Source organism: Natator depressus, chromosome 3 (genome assembly GCF_965152275.1).
Source record: "Natator depressus isolate rNatDep1 chromosome 3, rNatDep2.hap1, whole genome shotgun sequence".
NCBI classification, from domain to species: Eukaryota; Metazoa; Chordata; order Testudines; family Cheloniidae; genus Natator; species Natator depressus.
The window spans coordinates 178,733,066-178,753,566 of NC_134236.1; the positions used below are offsets into that span (position 1 = coordinate 178,733,066).

At 41.0% G+C, this 20,501-nt stretch overlaps 1 protein-coding gene across 1 annotated transcript in view; it reads left to right on the top strand.

Moving 5' to 3' along the window:
- The window catches only part of PSME4 (proteasome activator subunit 4), a 216,783-nt gene that overhangs the window by 115,493 nt on the left and 80,789 nt on the right, over positions 1-20,501 (top strand). Inside the window, exons 22-30 of the mRNA XM_074949403.1 lie at positions 3,813-3,868; positions 6,958-7,014; positions 7,290-7,345; positions 7,428-7,526; positions 16,211-16,273; positions 16,449-16,544; positions 17,135-17,266; positions 18,262-18,471; positions 19,319-19,455. Of these exons, the coding sequence (XP_074805504.1) occupies positions 3,813-3,868; positions 6,958-7,014; positions 7,290-7,345; positions 7,428-7,526; positions 16,211-16,273; positions 16,449-16,544; positions 17,135-17,266; positions 18,262-18,471; positions 19,319-19,455 (906 nt within the window). The remainder of the gene's footprint in view (positions 1-3,812; positions 3,869-6,957; positions 7,015-7,289; positions 7,346-7,427; positions 7,527-16,210; positions 16,274-16,448; positions 16,545-17,134; positions 17,267-18,261; positions 18,472-19,318; positions 19,456-20,501) is intronic.

Consider the following 20,501-nt stretch of genomic DNA (forward strand, 5'->3'; position numbering starts at 1 on the left):
GTTTCTGAATTTCACATCAGTCAGACAATTAGTTTGCCAGTCTTTTCTTCAAAACTGCTTACTAATAAGGGGGAATCTGTTGTATATACTTTGGATGCAAGAAGAGCTTTTGCATATGTAATGATGCCGGTTCTGGCGGGACCCAACTGAGAGTGCCAATTCAGAACAAATTGCTCAAAGCTGGGCAGTTACAGCCCAAGGCTGGGGTTTCTATGCACACCAAGGCAAACCAAATCAGCCAAACAGAGAAGATTTTGGTTTTACCCCACTGGCTAACCACAAGTCACACAAGCAATTCCCTTAGACACCCCAGTTTCCCAGTATCACCACCAGTGCCACTCGTTATGGGGACAAATGGTTATGAAAACCAATACCCCAGTAAAAGAAAAAAAGTTTCTCTCGATCCCAAAGGACCAAGCCCCAGACCCAGGTCAATATACAAATCAGATCTTACCCACAAATCACGCTGTTGCCAATCCTTTAGAATCTAAAATCTAAAGGTTTATTCATAAAAGGAAAAAGATATAGATGAGAGCTAGAATTGGTTAAATGGAATCAATTACATAGAGTAATGGCAAAGTTCTTGCTTCAGACTTGCAACAGTGATAGAATAAACTGCAGGTTCAAATCAAGTCTCTGGAGTACATCCACAAGCTGGGATGGGTGTCCTTGGTTCAAAGCTTCAGTGTAGCAAAGTCCCTCCAGAGGTAAGAAGCAGGATTGAAGACAAGATGGAGGAGCTGCAGCAGCCTTTTATATTCTCTTGCCATGTGGTCTTTCTTTCTTTGTTCCAAAGACAAGCTGTCCATCACATGGCATGGAAAAACCTCAGAGTTCTGTCCATAGGCATGTCCCTGCATACTTTGCTGAGTCATAAGGGGAGTCTGCCTTCTCTCAGTGGGTCAGTTGTATAGCTGATGGTCCTTCATGGGCCATCAAACAGGCTAGGCAGAGCTGACATCAACTTGTCTGGAGTGTTCCCCAGAAGCATAGCACAAGTTTGAAATACAGACAGTATAGAGCCAATATTCATAACTTTAACTATAAAAATGAAACACACATATAGACAGCATAATCATAACCAGCAAACCATAACCTTGTCTTAGACACCTCATTTGACCCCCTTTATACAAGATTTGGTGCCACTACAGGACTTTGGTTGCAACAATGATCTATACGGTCCCAGCTTATGTCAATAACACAGCATATTATTTAAGTAGGACTAAAAGTTTTCAAAAATCACATAGATTATTCATGTTTTATGCTAACAGGCATGTGGGTTATACCATATCTCCCCAGACTATTTCTAGATGGATTAAATCATGTATTGCTGAATGTTACACATTTTCAGGAGTTCCTATACCTACAATGGTATGGACTTGTTCCACCAGAGCTGTGGCGGTGTCTTAAGCAAGTCCCTGTTTCAGAAATATGCAGGGCTGCAACCTGGAGTTTGGACACACTTTAGTAAACATCATGCTCGTGATTTAGCTTCCAGGGCTGATGCTAGATTTCGTAGAGTGGTGTTTCAGTCTCTATTCAATTAGGACTCTGTTCCCTCCTCCAGATTATTTTCAGCACTGCTGATCAAACTACCCATAAGTGGGAGTATGCAGAGCCACTCGAAGAAGAAATGAAAATCACTACTTGTAACCAAAGTTCTTTGAGATGGCTCTGCATATTCACACTTCTCACCCACTCTCCACTCTTTCTCAGAGTCCTCTTGTTCTGTGTCTCTAAATTGGTGATGGAAGGAACTGAAGTGGTAGAGGCTTTTTGGCCCCCTGATATAGCCTCACCCTCAAAATGTTCGAAGATGCTGAGGGGAGATGTAAGAATGTGAGTACACTAACAGACACTGCTTGGAGAATGTTCTACCCTTAAACACCAATAGGTGGTGCAGTACCGCATAAGTGGAAATATGCAGCGCCATCTTGTAGAACTCTGGTTATAAATAAGTAACCTTCATTTCTTTAATATTGTTAATATCTTCCACATTGGAAATATCTATTAGAGAAATGTACACATCTGTTTTTAGAAGGATTTATGCTAATTAGCCAGCGTTTTTCTAAAAATAGATTTTTCTGTGTAGCACCATGAGTATTTTTTTTTAAGAGGGAATGGCTGTCTTACCTTAATGTTGGAGCTGTTCAGGAATCAATATTAGTACCCATACAAATCATTATAACTGGAGCACCCATGTTAATATCAGTTCTTTTTATAGGGAAAAATAAATGAAAAGTTATTAGTATGGAAAGATATTTATTTTCAAGCTCTTTATTTAGTGCTATTAGAAGAAGCACAGAACGGAAAATAAAGTGAAAACTTATTTTTTTGTTTAATTGAGAGCTTTTAAAATTGAACTAAAATGTCTTCCTTTTTAATTGATTTGGGATTTTGATTAATGTGTAGATGTGAACAATACAAAAACAATTAAATGAGTCTGTTACCTACAAGACTTTATTTTAGGATTTAGGATGTTGGGATTTTCCTGCAGTTGTTGTTGTTGACATCCCCAATACCTCACTTATTGTAATGACTGTAGCTCCCTGTTCTTTTTTAGATTTCAGTGATATCAGTTATTGTTCTAGGGTAAATATAACCCTCAATTCTGGTCTTGGCGAGTAAACCTCTCAATCCACCAATTTAAATGTGGAGCCTTGTTTCATTTTATCGTGTTAGGACTATGTGTGCTGATGCCAGTGCTACATGTGTAAGCACTTCTTGCCAAGCAAACATCTGTAACAATAAGAGACTGATATTGTTCCTCTTCCCAGTTTTCTAACTTTTTTTGCACCATTTCCACCGTTGATACAATCCTCAATTGCACAGGAAAATTATATTTAACAGTATGGACCGTTTGGTGATACTGTTCTTCCAACATGTTAGTGCAGTATTTATGTAGCTCCTGAATTTCTTTGAAAAGTATCCTGGTGATTTTTCCTTCAGGATCTGAATCCACTTACCCGTAGTGTCTATGATGTAGCTTTAGAAACAAAACAGGAAAGAAAATGTAATGTATATTCTAATGACTTGGTCTTGCCATTAGATACATTGGCATCCAAGGTCACAGTCTGCTGTTTTATTTATGCAACCATGTACAAAACCCACATTTTACAAGGACTAAGAATGCACAGCTAAAAATTTAGAGTAGAATCAAGTCATAACCAAATCTTTATCTTCGTTAAGCTTTTCTTTATAAGAAAAAACTTGTCATGTAGATGTATTGTGCTGACTATTATGTACTTTCTTGGCATGGTTATTATTAGTGGTGGGGGCTTCAGAGACTAGCATTAACAGTTGGGCCTAGGCACATTGCACACCATTTTCTTTTTTAAAGGAAGGCCCACAGGTGTGGGGGAAAATAAGCTATTGAATTTATATATTCAGCCTTTCCTGAGACTCTTATTCAGTTCCCTGCTATCCAGTAATCTGATTCACCTGCAATTAATCCAATAAATAGCTGTATCAGTGCCACTGTCCCTCATTGTCATGCTGATGTGAACATGCATCAGAAGAAGTGAGTCATTTTGAATTCTTCTTAAATGGAACTCGTTCAAGATTTTATACTCAAGGTGGCCTTGCTTTGGTTTTCACTCTCTTTTTCAAAACAGGCAAACTACCTGACCAGTAGGTATTCCTAGCTTTCAGAATGTTAAAGATAAATAACAAATAAAATGAGTAAATTAAGCCTTCTCAGTTATCCACAAGCATTAACCTTACGTTGTAAGTAGAAATTAGTTGTCAATAAAACTCATTTTGTTAGACAGATTTCCTTACCTTGTAATACAGTGTATTTTGTCTTTATGCAGGGTTCCAAGTCTGGTGTCTTTGGAAGAGACAAAACTTTACACTGGTGTTAACTATGGTAGGTCAGTCCCAACTCTGTTAAATCAAGTCACGAGATAATTAATTTTGTACTCTTATTGTTAAATGCATAGCCAATTGATTTGATTACATTTATGGTTCCTTATTAAAAATGTTTGAGACCAACTAACCAAACTTAGCCAAACTTATTATCTAAAGACAAAGCAGTACAAAACAGAAAGGAAAGAGTTAATATGTTACCAGTCCTTCTGGGAAACAGTTGCAGCATTTAGTCCATCTTACACAGAAGCTGTGCTCCGAAATACACTCTCCAAACTTCTTATATGTATATTGTAACTTTTTATGAGCACTCTGTACATCATCCAGGACTAAAATTTACCAAATATATTTGTACCTTGTTTTTTCCGGTATCATGGTGTATCTTTCCTTATTCTGTTTTCGGACACTACATTCCAAATCAGTTGCCTGTGAAGGCATCTCCCAAGCTTGTACCAGGGCAGAGCATTCATGTGTCTTGGTTTTGACAAGTTCTGCGTCCGCCTATGTGAAGTGCAGTATTGTGCTGTGCGTGGTATTGTGGGATATATACCTCAGCCTGAGTGAGCAGAATGCAATTTAGCATGACTTCAAGCTAACCTTTATATAACGTTAATATAATGTGTAATACATATTGATAAGGTGTGCAATACGTATAACATATACTTCGGCTAACACTTTTGTTGTTGCTGCAGCTGCAAAGTATGTCCTGTTTGAATGCATAAGTGCTGTGTGGTCCTGGTTATTTAGGGTGGTGATCAGTCCTGTATATTTCAGAGAACCTGTCTATCTGTGTGTAGCTGGGGTGGAGTTTGAGATCAGTTGGGCCAGTAGCAGTTACAACAATTGGTACAGAAAATGGAAGGAAAACTTCAGAAAAGCCTGGCAATGCTTAGGCCACGGTGAAAAAGCCATGACTCCCAGAAGGGGAAATCGGAAGCCTTATTTATCATATTAGTAAAACATAAAAAATATTCCAGAAGTTTACTAAAGGGGACAGATAGTCAAACTGAATATGCTACTTACAAAAAAAGGGCCTGATTCAGCGGTCTTTACCCACGTACATCCATTTAATTGTGTTTTCATAGTAAATGATTGGCAAGTGAGACATGAGTCTCTGCCATGTGTACCCTGAGCTCTGGGATTGCATAGCTGTGAGGGAGAAGAGCAGCTAGTATATATGTGTCTATCATGTAGCCCAGTAGTTCATAACCTCTTTCTTTTCATGTCTCATAATTTGGGTGCTTCTCAGCTTCAAGTCATACCAATCTTTGTGCCAAGTCTTGTATTTAGCTGTCTTAGGCACCTGGGACCAACTGGGAAATATCTGTATTATTTTTTTCAATATGGTGCATGCCTATGTGTGTGTATTTATGATGGGTTACTTGCTATGGAGTTAGATCAAAAGAAGTTGTTAAAGGAACCAAGCAGGAAAGGTAAAATGGTGACTCGGATAAGAAGCCTTGAAGAAACAATGGTGAAGCTGTTCATTGGGGAATATGTTCTACCTGACTACAGCCAGGCTAAGAATGGCTTACTTTTCCCAAGTCTAAGCCTAGGATCAAAAGGAAGGTAACAGATCATTAGAGGACCACAGAAAAGGGTTGAGGTTGAATGAGTTGCCAGAGGCTGCCTAGGGAGTCAGCAAGAAGTGACAGGCTGACAAGGAGACACACACAGACTGAGAGAGCACGCTGCTAGCAGGACAGTCTGCTTCTCAGAACCCAGAGATGGAGGTTAACCGGGCTGAAGAGAGCTTACCAAGGTCAAGGGAAATGTGTATAGGAAGTACGGATATCGGCATTTTACAGATGAGGAACTGAGGCGAAACTGAGTTGCACAATGTCATACAGGAAGCCTATAGTGTAACAGGGATTTGAGCCCAGGTCTCTTTCTTGCAGCACTTCTAAAAGAATTAACTTGGCATATGAAAGATTCTTGTCAGAGGTGAAGCTTCTCTCTTTCCTCTCTTTGAATAAAACTTTATCTCCAACCACTGTCCTCAGTACTTGAAGGGATGGGAAGTTCTTCTCTTTCTTCCTTCTACCGTTCCCATTGCCTGGATTGGCAAAGTGCTACTTTACCGTCCCCTCCAAGCAACCAAAGAGAATAGAAACTCCATTCTTTATCCTTCAGGCAATTAAGAAAGGGAAAGTCCCACCCCTTGAGCATTCTGCTCTTCTTTCCCGCCCCAGTCAGTGTATTCTTCAGAGCTTGTGATATGATGGGCACTCTGCACCACTCTGATGTTGCACAGAACCAAACTCCTATTTTGCTCTCCCTCATCTTAGGCAAAGCACTTGACCACTACTAACTCTGCCTAAGGGTATGTCTACACTGCAATAAAAGACCCGCAGCACAGCCATTACTGGCCCAAGTCAGCTGACTTGGGCTCGCAAGGCTCAGGTTGCAGGGCTAAAAATTGCAGTATAGATGTTTGGGCTCTGACACCCTGTGAGGGGACAGGGTCTCAGAGCCTAGGCTCTAGCCCAAGTCCAAACATCATCATTCTTTTTAGCTCAGCAGCCTGAGCCCTGCGAACCTGAGTCAACTGACCTGGGCTCTGAGACTCGATGCTGCAGGTTTTTTATTGCAGTGTATATATACCCTGAGAGGCAGAACAGAAACGTGTCCCAACCTGCATGGGACTGTAAACCATTTTTACCCCTTTGCTTGAAGAACCATTATTGTACTGATTTAGTGAACGGAGATGATGAACTTGAAAGATGTCCTGTCCAGTATTTGGTCTGACAGATGGTGACTGCAACATAGGATTTCAGCATGATGTGGAAAACTGAGTGGGGTACCCCATGACTTTGTCATAGAGATGATCAGGACTGTTTCTATTAAAGGTGTATGTATATAAAAATATAATATTTTTTCCAAAGTCTTTTTATATCACCCTTATAGAGTCCCATACCTCATATGATTTGAGGTATGTAAAGAAACTCTAATCTGTTCTTAAGCTTTTGCATGTCACACTCTGAGTTTCCATTAATTATTTTTTTAGTTAAGCTTCTCTATATTTTATAACACTGTGTAACTTAGAGAATATACTTTATGTATAATGAATGTTCTTATTATCTTGTGTAGATTTATCAAGAGAGAACCACAGAGAAACCATGGCTAGGGTCATAAGGAAACTACTGCGTAAGTACATTTTTGTCTCTCTCTCATTCCTGTATTCAGTACATCTGCAAAAGATTTGCTTTAAACGTTGTCAGTCTATTGTGCTTTTAAATCTAATATCAGTATTGTAGAGCAAAGCAAAGTGGCAAAATCTGTTGTTGTGAATTGTATGGCAACATAAATGACACAACGTTTTGAGCTTCACAAGTAGCGAAAATATTTCATTGAGTGTAGTTAACTCTTTGAACTGACCTTCATATCAGATAACACACTTTTTGTTTCCATTCCAACGGTAGACTATATACTCAACAACTCAGAAGATGATACCAAGTCTTTGTTTCTAATCATAAAGGTATAATAGTAATTTTTATGTGTTTAATTTTAATTTTAATGGGTTGACTTGTTTTACATAACGTAAAACCATTTGTTTCTAGATCATTGGTGATCTCTTACAATTCCAAGGGTCTCACAAGCATGAGTTTGACTCCCGGTGGAAGAGCTTTAACTTAGTGAAGAAGTCAATGGAGAACAGGGTCAGTATCTTGTTTACATAGTTTAGTTAGGGAAAAACAACCTTTTTAAAGTGTTAGTTTTGGCTGTTTTTTGGCCTTTACTGTCTTAATGGAACTTTTGCATGCATTCCTAGTGAAATTGATATAAGTTACAGTGGGCTGATGTATCATTAGAATATTTTTGTTACAGTAAGTGCCTTTTTTCAAAAGGTTTCAAAGCACTGTACAAATGTTAGTTAAGCCTCATAACATCCCTTTTTATGTACTGAATATTGATACTATTAATGATAGATCTTTGTTAATTTGCTAGTCACTAAGAAACTACATGCTGGGATTTTTTATTTTTGGTGACTTATCTGCATGGAAATAATACAGTCCTTGGATATTAAATTGCTGCTATTGCTAGCACTTGTGAAGCACTAACGATGTTAGAACCATAGATGCCAATTAAGTTGAGAAGCATGTAGGAACCAAACTCTTCTCCCTTAGTTTAAATAATATTTAGCACTTCTCATCAATAGATCTCCAAACACTTCTCAAAAGTGGGTAAACATTAATATCTACTTCTTGCAGGTTGAGAAATTGAGGCATGGAGAGTTTAAATGAGTTGCCCAATGTTATGAGAAGTGAAATCTAGATTATTGAACATGGCTGCTGAGGTAGAGAGCAGAGAAGGCCATCTTTGAGGTAGTTAGATCCTCACGCATTTAAAGCAATAAAGATAAGGACCAAGATCTTACATTAGGCCAGCAGCAAATGTACAGCATGATCATTAATGAGAATGTGCTCTTGTCAGTCAAGTCCCCCATAGACACCCACACCAGTAGCATGTTGCTACTGCATGTTAAACCATCTGTAGGTTGCATCTCGTCTTCTGCTTTAGTTCATGAGAGAGCATCCTGAAATATCTTAAGGAGATATTGTTTTGAGGTGGCAAAAGTGTTAGATATCAGTATGTGACAGATTTGGCAGTTTCCTTAGAAAACCATATTGAATTAAGTTTAAATATTTTGGAGTCCATTGTATTAAAGGGAAAGATTATTGTGGGCCTGCATGGTCATAGAACTATATTGAACAATGTGGCAAACAAGAATGATCTTTTGGGACAATATCTATGAAGTGGAACCCCTGGGAAATAGCTTGGGGGAGATGAATGCAAATGTCCTCCGCCGATTATGCAGAAACCAAGAGTTTTGAAGCTATGCCCTGAGGAGAGAACCATTATCTGCTCCCAAAGATTGAGATCAGAGGCTCAATCTGTATAAAGAAACAGGTTGATCTGCACAATTGGGGTGCTTGTTCTGAGCTGAGGCTGTTATGAACTTGAAGCCACAGAAAAAACCCTTTGGTGAGGTTTGAAAGATTAACTCTGATTGGAGCCCCTCCTGGTGTTGGGAGGGAGGGTGATCTCTGATAAACTAATTAGCATGCACATAGGTTCTTTTATTGTTTTTAATATATTTTCTCTGTAGTGCTTTCACCTTAAGAATAGATGTGCTTGCTTAGAAATGTCTGTGTGCCAACTTATAACCATGATCAATTATGCTATTTATAGCCTCTGAGTAGAAAGCAAAATGCGGACACAGGCCTGTCTACGTAGTCTGGCTTGCTGGGGAATTCACAGTGTAGGCAGGAAACTGTGCAGCCTGGAAAATCCCCTGGTCAAGAGGAAGAGAGATTCAGGTCTTGACCCAATAAAGATTACTGCTCAGGATCCGGGAACCTAGAGTGGGTGCCTTTGCTGGACCGCAGAAGGGAAATACAGGTGCAGTTGCCCCAAACTGTGACACAGTAGTTAAATCTGTATTCAAGTGTGTAGTCTCCTAACTCGCCCAAGGCCTTTCCAACCACTACAGCTATTTCTGTGTTTGAGTAGTGAAGTATTCACCAGGAACCTGAGATTGCATGCTACCTTGATAACTGGGGTTGGGGGCAAATGCACTCAACAGAGGACAAAATCATAATTTTATTAGTTCTTCAAGAATTCCCCTTTCTTGGATTCCCCTTCCTATCAACAGTCACTGCTGCTTTCACTGGATTCGGTTAGAGCCAGCTGTTCTTCATCCCCAAAGTGACTGTTTTTCATCCACTTTGTCTCAGTTTAGTTAGTCTCAGTTTAGGTAGGTCTACAGGATGCTGTGGGGGGGAAAGGGTTCTCCCTCTGTGGTCACTGGCACTACCAGCTGCTGTGGCTGACCATGGCAAATCCCTGGGCTTTAAGAACTGCCCACTCTGTCATGCCTCTGAACAATGAACGTACCGTATTCTGTCTCAGTTAGGGACTTGTTCTGGAACTCTGTAAAAACTGTAGGTACTTTTCAGAGTGGACCCAGCAATCAAGGGTTGTCTGATGAAGCAGTGATCAGGCCAATCTCTGACCTCAGACTTTAGGCGCCTGGATCCTCAGGAGACTGCTGGCTGTTGAAAACTGCCCTGGCTTAATCATCAAAGCCAGCCAAATGCTCACTCAGTCCTCTGGCTTCCTCATCTGGGAAGGAGAGAAATGGATGAGACTCAGAGCGCAAAGAGGTGAAGATCATCCCCCTCCCTGGATCCGACTTCAAGGTTGCATAAGACTGCAGTGCATATGGACATTAAGGGTGCCTCAAAACTTAGGAAAAGTTCCCTAAGCACGAGAACTCGTACCAGCTGAGTGGACCTAGCCATAATAGAGGTCTCACCTGATGCTGTCGTGGCTGTTTTAGCCTTCTCATTACTGAGGTAGTCAGGAAGAAAGATAGCCCAGTACTGGATAGAAGCCTGACTGCAGTGCTGGTCATTCTGTTGTCCCCAGCACCAGCTCCAGCACAGTTACTGCCACACCAATCTGTTGGTGATCAAGCACTTCGGGCCATGCTGACATGGCTGACACCTGTGCGGCTACTGCAGCTGCATTCACCCTGATGCTGTCCAGATTTCTGGGCCCAGTGACTTTGATGCTTCCACTATCTGGTCAGGTTCCCCTTAGACCCACGGGTTGAGCACCATCCTTCCCAAAGGACCGATTCTGACTCAAAGGAAAGCCATTAGCCATCCCTGGTCAGGTCCTGCTACCCAGCGGTATCAACCTCATCTGGGGGATAAGAGACATGTCCCTGTGTGGAGGGCGGAACCAACCCAGCCCAGTACTGGGATCACTGAGACCACACATTGTGGGGCCTGGTGCTATATGATCATGGCATGTGGACCCCCTGGGGACTGCAGTACTATCCAGGACCAGCCTTTCCACCACACTCATGAGGCAAACAATCACCCCTGTGCCAAAGACTGGACCTGTCCCTGCAGAATCCCTGGGACCAGGAGTAGGCGGCTCCAGTGGATCAGATCCAGAGCAAGGGACAGATGGTACTGGCCATGAGCTCTTCTAGATGATACCCTTGTTCCAGAACAGTCAGCTGCCACTCTTGAGGACTAGAAGATTTTCCAAGACCTCATGGGACATGAGTATCAGTGGCCTTAGAGATACCTATGCAGGTGGTGTGGGATATGCCACACAAACTCCTCAATATCCTGTACTTGGTACTGGGACTCATAGTGATCCTGATAAACAAGGGGCTATTGGAGCCCATGAAAGCCTTATGGCAGACACCAGCATCGCTGGCACTGACATCCAAATGGACAGCTAGATGGTACCAAGTCCTGGCTATTGGATATGAACAGAGTTCTATTTGCATCCAGGGGCCAATGAGCAATCCCATTAGAGCGGCCAGAAATTGATCTCTAAAGATGAGACGGTGAAGCACCTAAAACGCGGTGGCCAGAAATCCTACTCCACTTCGAGCTTCCTGATGAGGATCTTGAACTACCAGGTGGTCTTGGCAAAATGCGACCACATCAGCTGCCTGTGTCCTACAGCTGTTTGAGAGGCTGTCACACGATTTCAGGGGTGACTTCCAGGCCAGCCTGGCAAAAGGTCATGTGGTGGCCAGAACTGCGTTGTAGGCAGCTTTGGACATGCAGGCACTGCCTCCAGGGCGATGGCAACAACAGTTGCAATGCGCCACTCCTCCTGGCTGGCGTCGGCAGGCATATCTGAAGAATTTCAAACAGTTATTGAGGACCTGCCACTTGAGGGCTTCTCACTTTGCTTCATCAGTCTTCTTGTGGAAATGAGATCTGTCACAGGGTCCACTCACCATAGATGGTGCCTCCTCCTGGCCATTCAGGGACTAGCTCTTCTCATTCACTGCCTATGATGGGACCCCGGGGTGCAACCTGGAGTCTGGTATCCCTCTTATTCTGTGATGCTGTGTCAAGCCACAAACCTTTTGCAGGTATTGCACTTACACAAACATCCACAGGCAGGGACACACCCAACTGAGTTACATTAATGCTTTCTCAGTCACTCATGAACCAACAATAGAGAGGCTCCAGCCAATTCCCCCCAGTTCCTCAGCCTTGCACCCCAGAACTGTACGGTCTAGCACTGGTCAGAATCCTGGTCAGTGTAAGTTCATTCCCTAGTCCGCCTCTCCCTCGATGTGGAGAGGACACACGCTAGCCTTTGTAAACTGAGCTGAGATTTCCCAAGCACTTCAACCAAAACACAGAGTTTTATGTAAAATATGAAACAGATTTATTAGCTACAGAAAGGTTGATTTTAGGTGATTAGAAGTAGCAAATGTAGAGATCTAAGTTGGTTACCTAAGAAATAAAAATAAATTTGTAGTCTTGAGTTCTACAAACTAAACAGGATCCCTTCCCTTGTTCAAAGTCTTTTTTCTACAGGTGTTGAGTTGGGCAGGGGGAGTGGCCAAGTGATGATGTCACTTTCCCTCTTTTATAGTTTCTTCCAGGTTGCTGGAAAGATCATTTGACATGGGGATCAGGCAGTCCAAATTGGTCAAGCAGTCTCCATTGTCTACATGTTCTCTCTGAGAAGTCATCTGGGATAGCCATTGGGAGAGTGGATTCCCTTTAATGGGCCATCAGCATGCCTGGCTACTCCATTGTTATACCTGAAAGGCTGGTTGTGGGTGTTTCAACCTCACAACATATTTCAGTAACACACACATAGCAAAACTTCATAACTTCACATCCAATGATACCACATACAATCCAACAGAATGTTAATATTCAACAGATCAAGACTTTTAAAATGATACTTCACAAGGCATATTTTGGACAAAACGTATCATAATCATATCACCATGGTGAATATGGGGGTTCCAAGGTGCTGCTTTGAGGTACAACGTGTTGCACTGCCCCTATGATACCAATTCCCCAGTGGCTGGTAAGGGATCCTGGGCCTGCCCTCTACTCCAGGTTCCAGCTCAGGGACCCTCTAATCAGCAGCCAAGGTCTGCACCCTCCTGAACCTTGCTGCCTTTTCCCTGAGCCCTTTCCTTACCTTCTGGCTCTCCACCCTTCACTTGGTTTGCCAGCCCCACAACTCCCTCCTCCCAGAGAGTAACTGTAGGCTTCTTGCCTATATAGCCCCAAACACACCTCCATTCTCCCAGGGAGTGACTGCAGACTACTTCCCTGCAGCCTCTCTCTGCTGTATAGAAGCCCCTCCGGTTCCTGCACAGGTGAGTTTCCCCTAATTATAGCTTTCCTCTCAGCCTGAATTCTCCCAGCTTGCAGCCTAATAGGTTAATGGTCCTGGGGATCTATATCCTGGCCTCCAGAAGAAGGCGCTTCAGACCCCAACCCTATCCATGACAGTTGTTCTTCCAGTATAGGCCATCTGAGCCCCTAGGTCGCAGGATGGCCTAGGTCGCAGGCAGAGGCCCTTGAGAAGAAAGTCTGTTTCGGGGGTAGGGGGATCTACCTCTCAGTTGCACCACCCTGCTTCAGCACCGACTAGGCAGCAGATCAGCAGATTTGACTCTGTGCCCAAGGACAACATACTATTCCTTCCACAATCATTGCCCTCCATTCCTTTCAGCAAACATCTGGCTCACTTCCAACAGGCCTGGTCCAGCATCAGACTGCTGGGTATTGGAGGTGGTCCAGAGAGGCCACACAATTCAGTTCTTCTCCCTTCTCCACAACTAACCTTCTTCCCCATCCCTCTTCAAGGACCTGTCCCACGAATGTCTGCTTTGACAAGAGATGCAGTCCCGTCTTGTTTTGGATGCTATGCAGGAGGTTTCCCCTCAGTAGAAGGGAAAGGGGTTCTATACAAGGTACTTACTTAGTCCCAAAAAGATGGGGTTTCATCCAGTGTTAGACCTCAGACCACTGAACACCTATAACAAGAAACACAGGTTCAAGATGGTCTCCCTTGGCGTCAGTTATCCCCTCCCTAAATCAGTAAGACTGTTATGTTGCCCTTGACCTCAAGGATGCAAAGTTTCACAGTGCAATACACCCAACGCACAAGTCCTTCCTCAGGTTTGTGTTGAACAACAATCATTACCAATTCTGGGTTTTGTCCTGTGGGCTCTCTGTGGTGTCCCATGTGATGGTGGCCTATCTGAAAAAGATGAGTATCCAGGTGTTTCCATAATTAGATCGGGGTTCTCTTTTGGTGGCCTCAGAGTGGCTCTCCTATTTGGTGACTCTGATATTTTTTCCTAAAATACTTGGGGGCTGGAGCTTGAAGCCCTGTGTCCAGATCCTGAAGCCCCACAGACAGGAGACGGTGCCTGGGGATGGAGCCCAAAGCCGTGTGGCTGGAACCTGGGGCCTGCTGCCATGCACCCGGAGCCCTTCAGCCCCATCGCCCCCACCTCCGCAGGTCTGAAGCACAAATCCTGAGCCCCACAGCCCCTGGGAAGCTGGGGAACTCACTGCCTGCCTACTCCTCCAGCGTTGTGCCCCAGGTGTCTCCGGAGGGGGGCAGGGTCCAACCCCTTCTGGCAACCCCAGCAACCAACACCAAGGTGGTGCATCCAGGAGCAACAGGGAGGGGCTGCTATTTTGCCACTCTTCCCCCCCACCCCATCACTGCCCAGGAGGCTGTGGCTGCAAGGAAAGCCCCTGGTGGCCACATTTGAGAAAGGCTGACTTAGATGACTGGCTGGTCAGGGACCACTCAGAATCTAAGGTCTGGATCAGAATCATGTCCATTTTCCAGCTGTTCACCTGCTGATGAATAAGAAGAAATCCATTTTCATAGGGATAACTTCATAATCTCACCCAGAATTCATAAGCTGTACAGACGGACACACCAAAATCATCAGACGCTATTCAAGTTATTTTTCCTATTATTTGAAAGGTATCTTTTATTCAAATATTTACTAAGGATTTTGAGTTGTAAATTTTTCTTTTTCTTGCTCTACACAAAAATGTTGTGTGTTCTCTTCTGGTTCTTCAGAGGAATTTGTACAATATTCTATTTTTAGAATTATGCTGACATCTACTATTCTGATGCACAAACAAGGATGTAAACAAAGAGTTGTGTTAGTTTCAAACTCCAGTAGATACAAAAGGGAAGAAGTTTGCTAAACAGTAGAGTACTTTCTTAGCCTCTTAAAGGGCATAATGAATTAAAAATGATTCATAATCCTGCCTATTGGACTGGAAGGTAAGGATGCAGTAAATTACTATATATAGGCAGTCTCCCATCTTCCACATGGGTTTTGTTTGTAACACAATGGCAACAACACTATTACCCTCTTGATATTAGATTGATCAGAAATTCCATCTAAGATCCTAAAGCCATATTTTCACTAGAGATTTTCTGAAAGTTTCACATCCTTGCTCTAGCACTGATGCTGTTCCCCTGAGGTAAAGCAGTAATGGGAGATGTAATAAGTGTGATATATAGAAGTACTGATAAATACCAAGGCATAAAGACAAAATACACAAGTAAACAAATGACGGAAACCAGATTTTTGCTCTTAAATGTGGAGACAGTCACAACGCTATGCAAAGGGGTCCTTTACATGGGGCTGTATGCAAGCACCAGCCCATGAGAATGGTTGAAGAGGTGATGCTGAAACTTCAAAATGCAAGAGTATTACCAGTTTTGCATGCAAGCCGAGGGTTTTGGCAGGTCTGACTTGATAGGAAGTGAAAAATTGTTCACCTTTTAAGTCCCTTTTTTAGTACATATGTTTAAGTGAGTTTCCTTTGGGATTGCCTCGTCACCTTAGGTATACCAAAGGCTCATGTCCCAGATTTTTGAAGATGTGGATAGTGTGGCAGAACTTGATTATCAGCTGCTGATGGGCAAAAATAAACACCACAATGAGACTGAGCAATGTTCTGTAGCATACCAAAGAAGATAATCTTAAATTGACCATAAACAAATGCCAGATTTCTTTGACTAAAGTTAGTTATAAAGGGCACATGCTAAGTTCAGCTGAGCACGAGATATAAACTTTTATGTATTGAGGCATAAGCCAGCTTCAAATTGCTGAGGGGTTAGGGAAAAATCTTTAAGAAAGTTGGGGGCAGTTATCTAAGCAAATTCGTGCCATGATTAACACTGTGTAATAAAGAAGTGACATACAAGAGTGCTGTATGAGAGTGGTCATTATTTCTTATCTCCAGACATATGACATGGGTCAAGGTTACAGTTTCACTCCATCACATGACGTGGATCAATATCCACTGACACCAGTTGTCACTGTGGCAGAAGTTTTTTTAAAAATCCTTTGTATAACTGCAGCCCAACAGTCAGAATGTCTCACTGTAGAACCCGCTGATAATATATATTGTGTACAGAAAACATAAGAGGTGAGAGTTCATATTTACATTGCTAAAGTTAGCTTTGAGATCTGAACCAAATTACTCTGATTTTTTCCTTGCAGCTTCAAGGAAAGAAGCAGCATATTAGAGCCTTGCTAATTGACAGAGTCATGTTGCAACATGAGGTAATGTACATTTCTGTACTACCAATTTTTACTTGCAGCTGTACTAGGAAATGTTAATCTGTAACATCTGATTTAACTAAAAGCATTCTCAATCTCTACAATAACTTTCCCCTCTTAGATTTGAAAAATTGCAAATAGAGCCTGTGTCTAATTGGGATTTTTCTACTTCGTTTAGCTGAGAACTCTAACTGTTGAAGGCTGTGAATATAAAAATATACACCAAGACATGATTAGGGATCTTCTGTGTTTGTCTACAAGTTCCTATGGTCAGGTAAGACTATTTCTTCTGTGCTAAAATAATTCAGTCATCAGTTACATTTATTGAGTTTATTTTCAACTTGATATTTGCAGTGAAATGTAATGTAATATAGCTTTTAATTTGTTGGTAGAATTCAGTGTCACAGTATCTTTGTTTTTTATTTCCGTTTCAGTAATGTATGAAACATTTAATTACTCACATAATTCTTTCCAGGGCTCTGTCCAATCCTGGTTAGGCCCAAAATTTGACTGATTTTTTTGAAATTTGCAAAAGTGTGTTTTGTCCTATGAATTAAAGACTTGCTAAAGTCAATAGCAGCCGCACACACTCATCCAAAACCAGAATTGGGACCATAGAATCTTTGGAGTTATTTATTAAACTTTAATCTCATTTGTATTAAGTGCTTAGCAAATGTGCCAGATTGACAGTTGTGGAAACTGAAGTCTTCAGGTCACAGAACAGATGCATCCCATGGCAAGACAAATGCACTGACTCACCTTCCTAAGACCTGCACGTTAGTAATTGAAGGGAACTAGGATATCACTGCTTTGTATATTCTTTTGTGTACTTGTAGATCTGTGGTAATGCTTATCTTTCTACAGGTCAGAAGTAAAGCTCAGCAAGCATTCTTCACAGCACTGGGAACATACAACTTTTGTTGCAGAGATATCATTCCTTTGGTTTTGGAGTTTTTGCGGCCAGACCGACACGATGTTACTCAGCAGCAGTTTAAAGTACTGTCTCAGTTACTTAATTTCAGATCTGTCTTCAGTTTGTGTGTAAGATTTTAATGGTTAAAATACATGTGGTATGGTGTAAAGGTTTTATTAGCGTAACTTTGGGATGGTTGAATTACTCATGGTTAGCTAACCCTAAAGTGACTTAGGCAGTCATCCCAAAAAAGTGCTCATAAAAAATATTTTTATACCATACGCCACCTTCATGAATATACCCCATTTCATCAGGATCTCAGGAATTATGAATGCTTTATGCTAATAGCAGTTCACTTTTATATCCTAATTAAAAAAAAAAAATAGTACAAAGCAATAAAATCTCAGCAGACTGTTCTTAGTTCAGTAGTTTTTTTAGCAATCCTAGTAGAGCAAGGAAGGAAGAACAAAGAGCTGATCAACAAAATGTTATGCTAAGGCTATGTGTGCACTGCCCCACAATTCAGGGTACAGGGGTGTGAATAGCAGCGCGCACCATTAGTGTAATCCTGTATGAAGAGGATTACATTAATGCGAACTAGGAACCTTTTTTTGTGTGCCTGCAGTGTCCACACAACGGAGTTACAGCGCAACACTTTGATGCTCACTTCTGTTCATGCCACTCAGAGGCCGAATTGCAGGGCAGTGTAGATAAGCCTAAGAAACACAAGTTTGTAATTTAAACTACCATAAATAGGTTTGTAGAAAGGCCAGGTGTTTGTTTATTCATTGTGGTTATTGAAATGTGTTCTGTGGAAATAGTTCCCTCACAACCATTCTATGAAAGAGAAATCCAATTAGTCAATTAATCAGCACTACTTGCACACACTACTGAAATAAATATTTAATATGTCAGAATTGTGTGGAATATCTTGTATATCTTAAGAGAGAAACTGGATGGTTTAATCTCAGTTCGTGTTACAATTTAATAATTTGTACAATGCAGAGCAACAAATTTTTATTCTATATGAATGACTGCTTTATATAACTTTTAATATTACAACTCCTGTTTACTGTAGGGTGCCTTGTATTGTCTTCTTGGAAACCACAGTGGAGTATGCCTGGCAAATCTTCATGATTGGGACTGTATTGTACAGACATGGCCAGCAATTGTTTCTTCTGGACTTAGCAAAGCTATGTCTCTGGAAAAGCCATCTATAGTGAGACTCTTTGATGACCTAGCAGAAAAGATCCACAGACAGTATGAAACAATTGGATTGGACTTTTCAGTAAGCAAAAAAATTACTTAAAAGCTAACATCACATTCAGAGGCTGTTTGACTTATATTTGATAAAATGAGTCAGTCGTTTAATAAATTTTACATGTTTCGGTTTAGCTTTGACTACTAATATTGATGTATTGATTTCATTCTGATTTCCAGTATGCATAAATATAGATAAATATATCTAAGACTGGAATATTATAGATTTGAGTTTAAGATTATTAGAATTTGACACCTTCCCCCCTCTTCTCCACTTCCCCTCCACCACCCATTTTTAGAGGCCAGGTATGCAATGGGAATGAAAAATAACTTATCTTTTGGCTCTTGTCAGGTGTGGGTCCTCCAGATCAAGGTCGCTGTGCACTTGCAGGACAGTGTGGGGAAGCTTGCACTGTCAGTACTTGTGTTGTGTCTGTTCTGTTGTTAGTCTAACAACTTTCACAATACTAAATTTACTTAATAAATGAAACATGAGGACAGAAACCATTATCATAAATATTTTACCATTTTTGTTTAACTATAAAATCACAGTTTGTGCATGGTTTACTCCATGCCTTAAAATATAGACATGTAATCATAGCTCTATCAGTATTTTAAAACTACTAAATTTTCCTCCATCTTATCATAACAAGACTACTGAGAGCAGTGATTCCTGTCAAATAACAAAGGAGCAACCTGAATTGCCTGTGTAGGCAATTTTGTAAAATCTAAAGGGAGGCTTATTCATATCTATGTGGAAGGGACAGTATGAGCACTTCATTTGACTGCCTTTCTGGGTGTCTCCTTTTCCAAAAGGATGGCTAACATTCTTTGGCTGCTATTCAGTTAGAGATGTTTCCCTTCTCTCTCAACAGGTTCCAGACAAATGTGTCGAGATGGCCATTCTAATGCAAAAAGCAAAAAACCCAAGCGCCAGCGGGATGATGCTTAGTTCAGAAGAGATTCAGTTAGGAATTCAACGACAGAAAGAAAAGAATGCTGAGGCCTTGCAGTAAGTTAGAATCGTCTATGTAGACTTCATTAAGCGTAATAGTTTTTAGTCGATAAACATATACAGTTCATGAGTGATGATGTAAACTTAATCTAAAATTGTTCATTAAATGTAATATTCCAAGAGGATGTGCTATTTTTCTTCTGAGTTTTGAGGCTAATAAGAAATCGTTATTTGTGACATCTATGTGTAGGGTTTTCTCTAGCAAAAATGAAACTGTTTAAAAGTAATCTCTCCTTCATAACCTTTTTTTTAATACGTTAGCCTACACGTGACACTGAACTCCGACCATCTTTCCTTCCATTGTTGCATCTTTTTAATTTCTTATTGTAGCTGTCTTTCTGTAATTCTTAACTACATTGGAAGGGACCCCATTGACTTGTATGAGAACCTGTATAGAATGGAATATTCCATATTCTCATCACCATAGTGCCTGAGCACCTTCCAGTAGTGTGTTAACAAAATGGCACTTCATCTCAAAATTTTGTACCAGTTATAGTTACTAGTACTTATTAAGATAATACTTCAGACTAATGAACGATTTTTTTTTCAATTGATTTACTTTGTGCATTTGACAGCTTTGTTTTCAGTCACTTTAATGTGTTTGTGCTGGTGTACCCCCTTCCGTGAGGTCTTCAAGAGGGTGCTCACCAATAACAGCAACAGTGCAGCTGAAACAGAAAAGGCAGCCTGAGTATGAGACAACACAGTAATAAGAGAATATTGCTTACTTCTGGGGGCATTCTGCATGAAAAAATTAAAAATTCTGCACATAATATTTTAAAATTCTGCATATTTTATTTGTCAAAATAGCACAATATAATCACACCAGTTTCAATTACTTTGGTAATTTATTTCAAAATACTTGTCAGCAAGTATGTCTGTAACAATACAGACAACGAAAAAGATTCAGGAAATGTTTTTTGACAAATAGATTCCTTACTAGGCATATTTATGCAAAACTTTGAATAATTCATTTAAACTACAATACAGAGCTGTATTTCCCACCCCTCTCAGAAGCAGTGCAAAGTCTTGGGGGAGTCAAG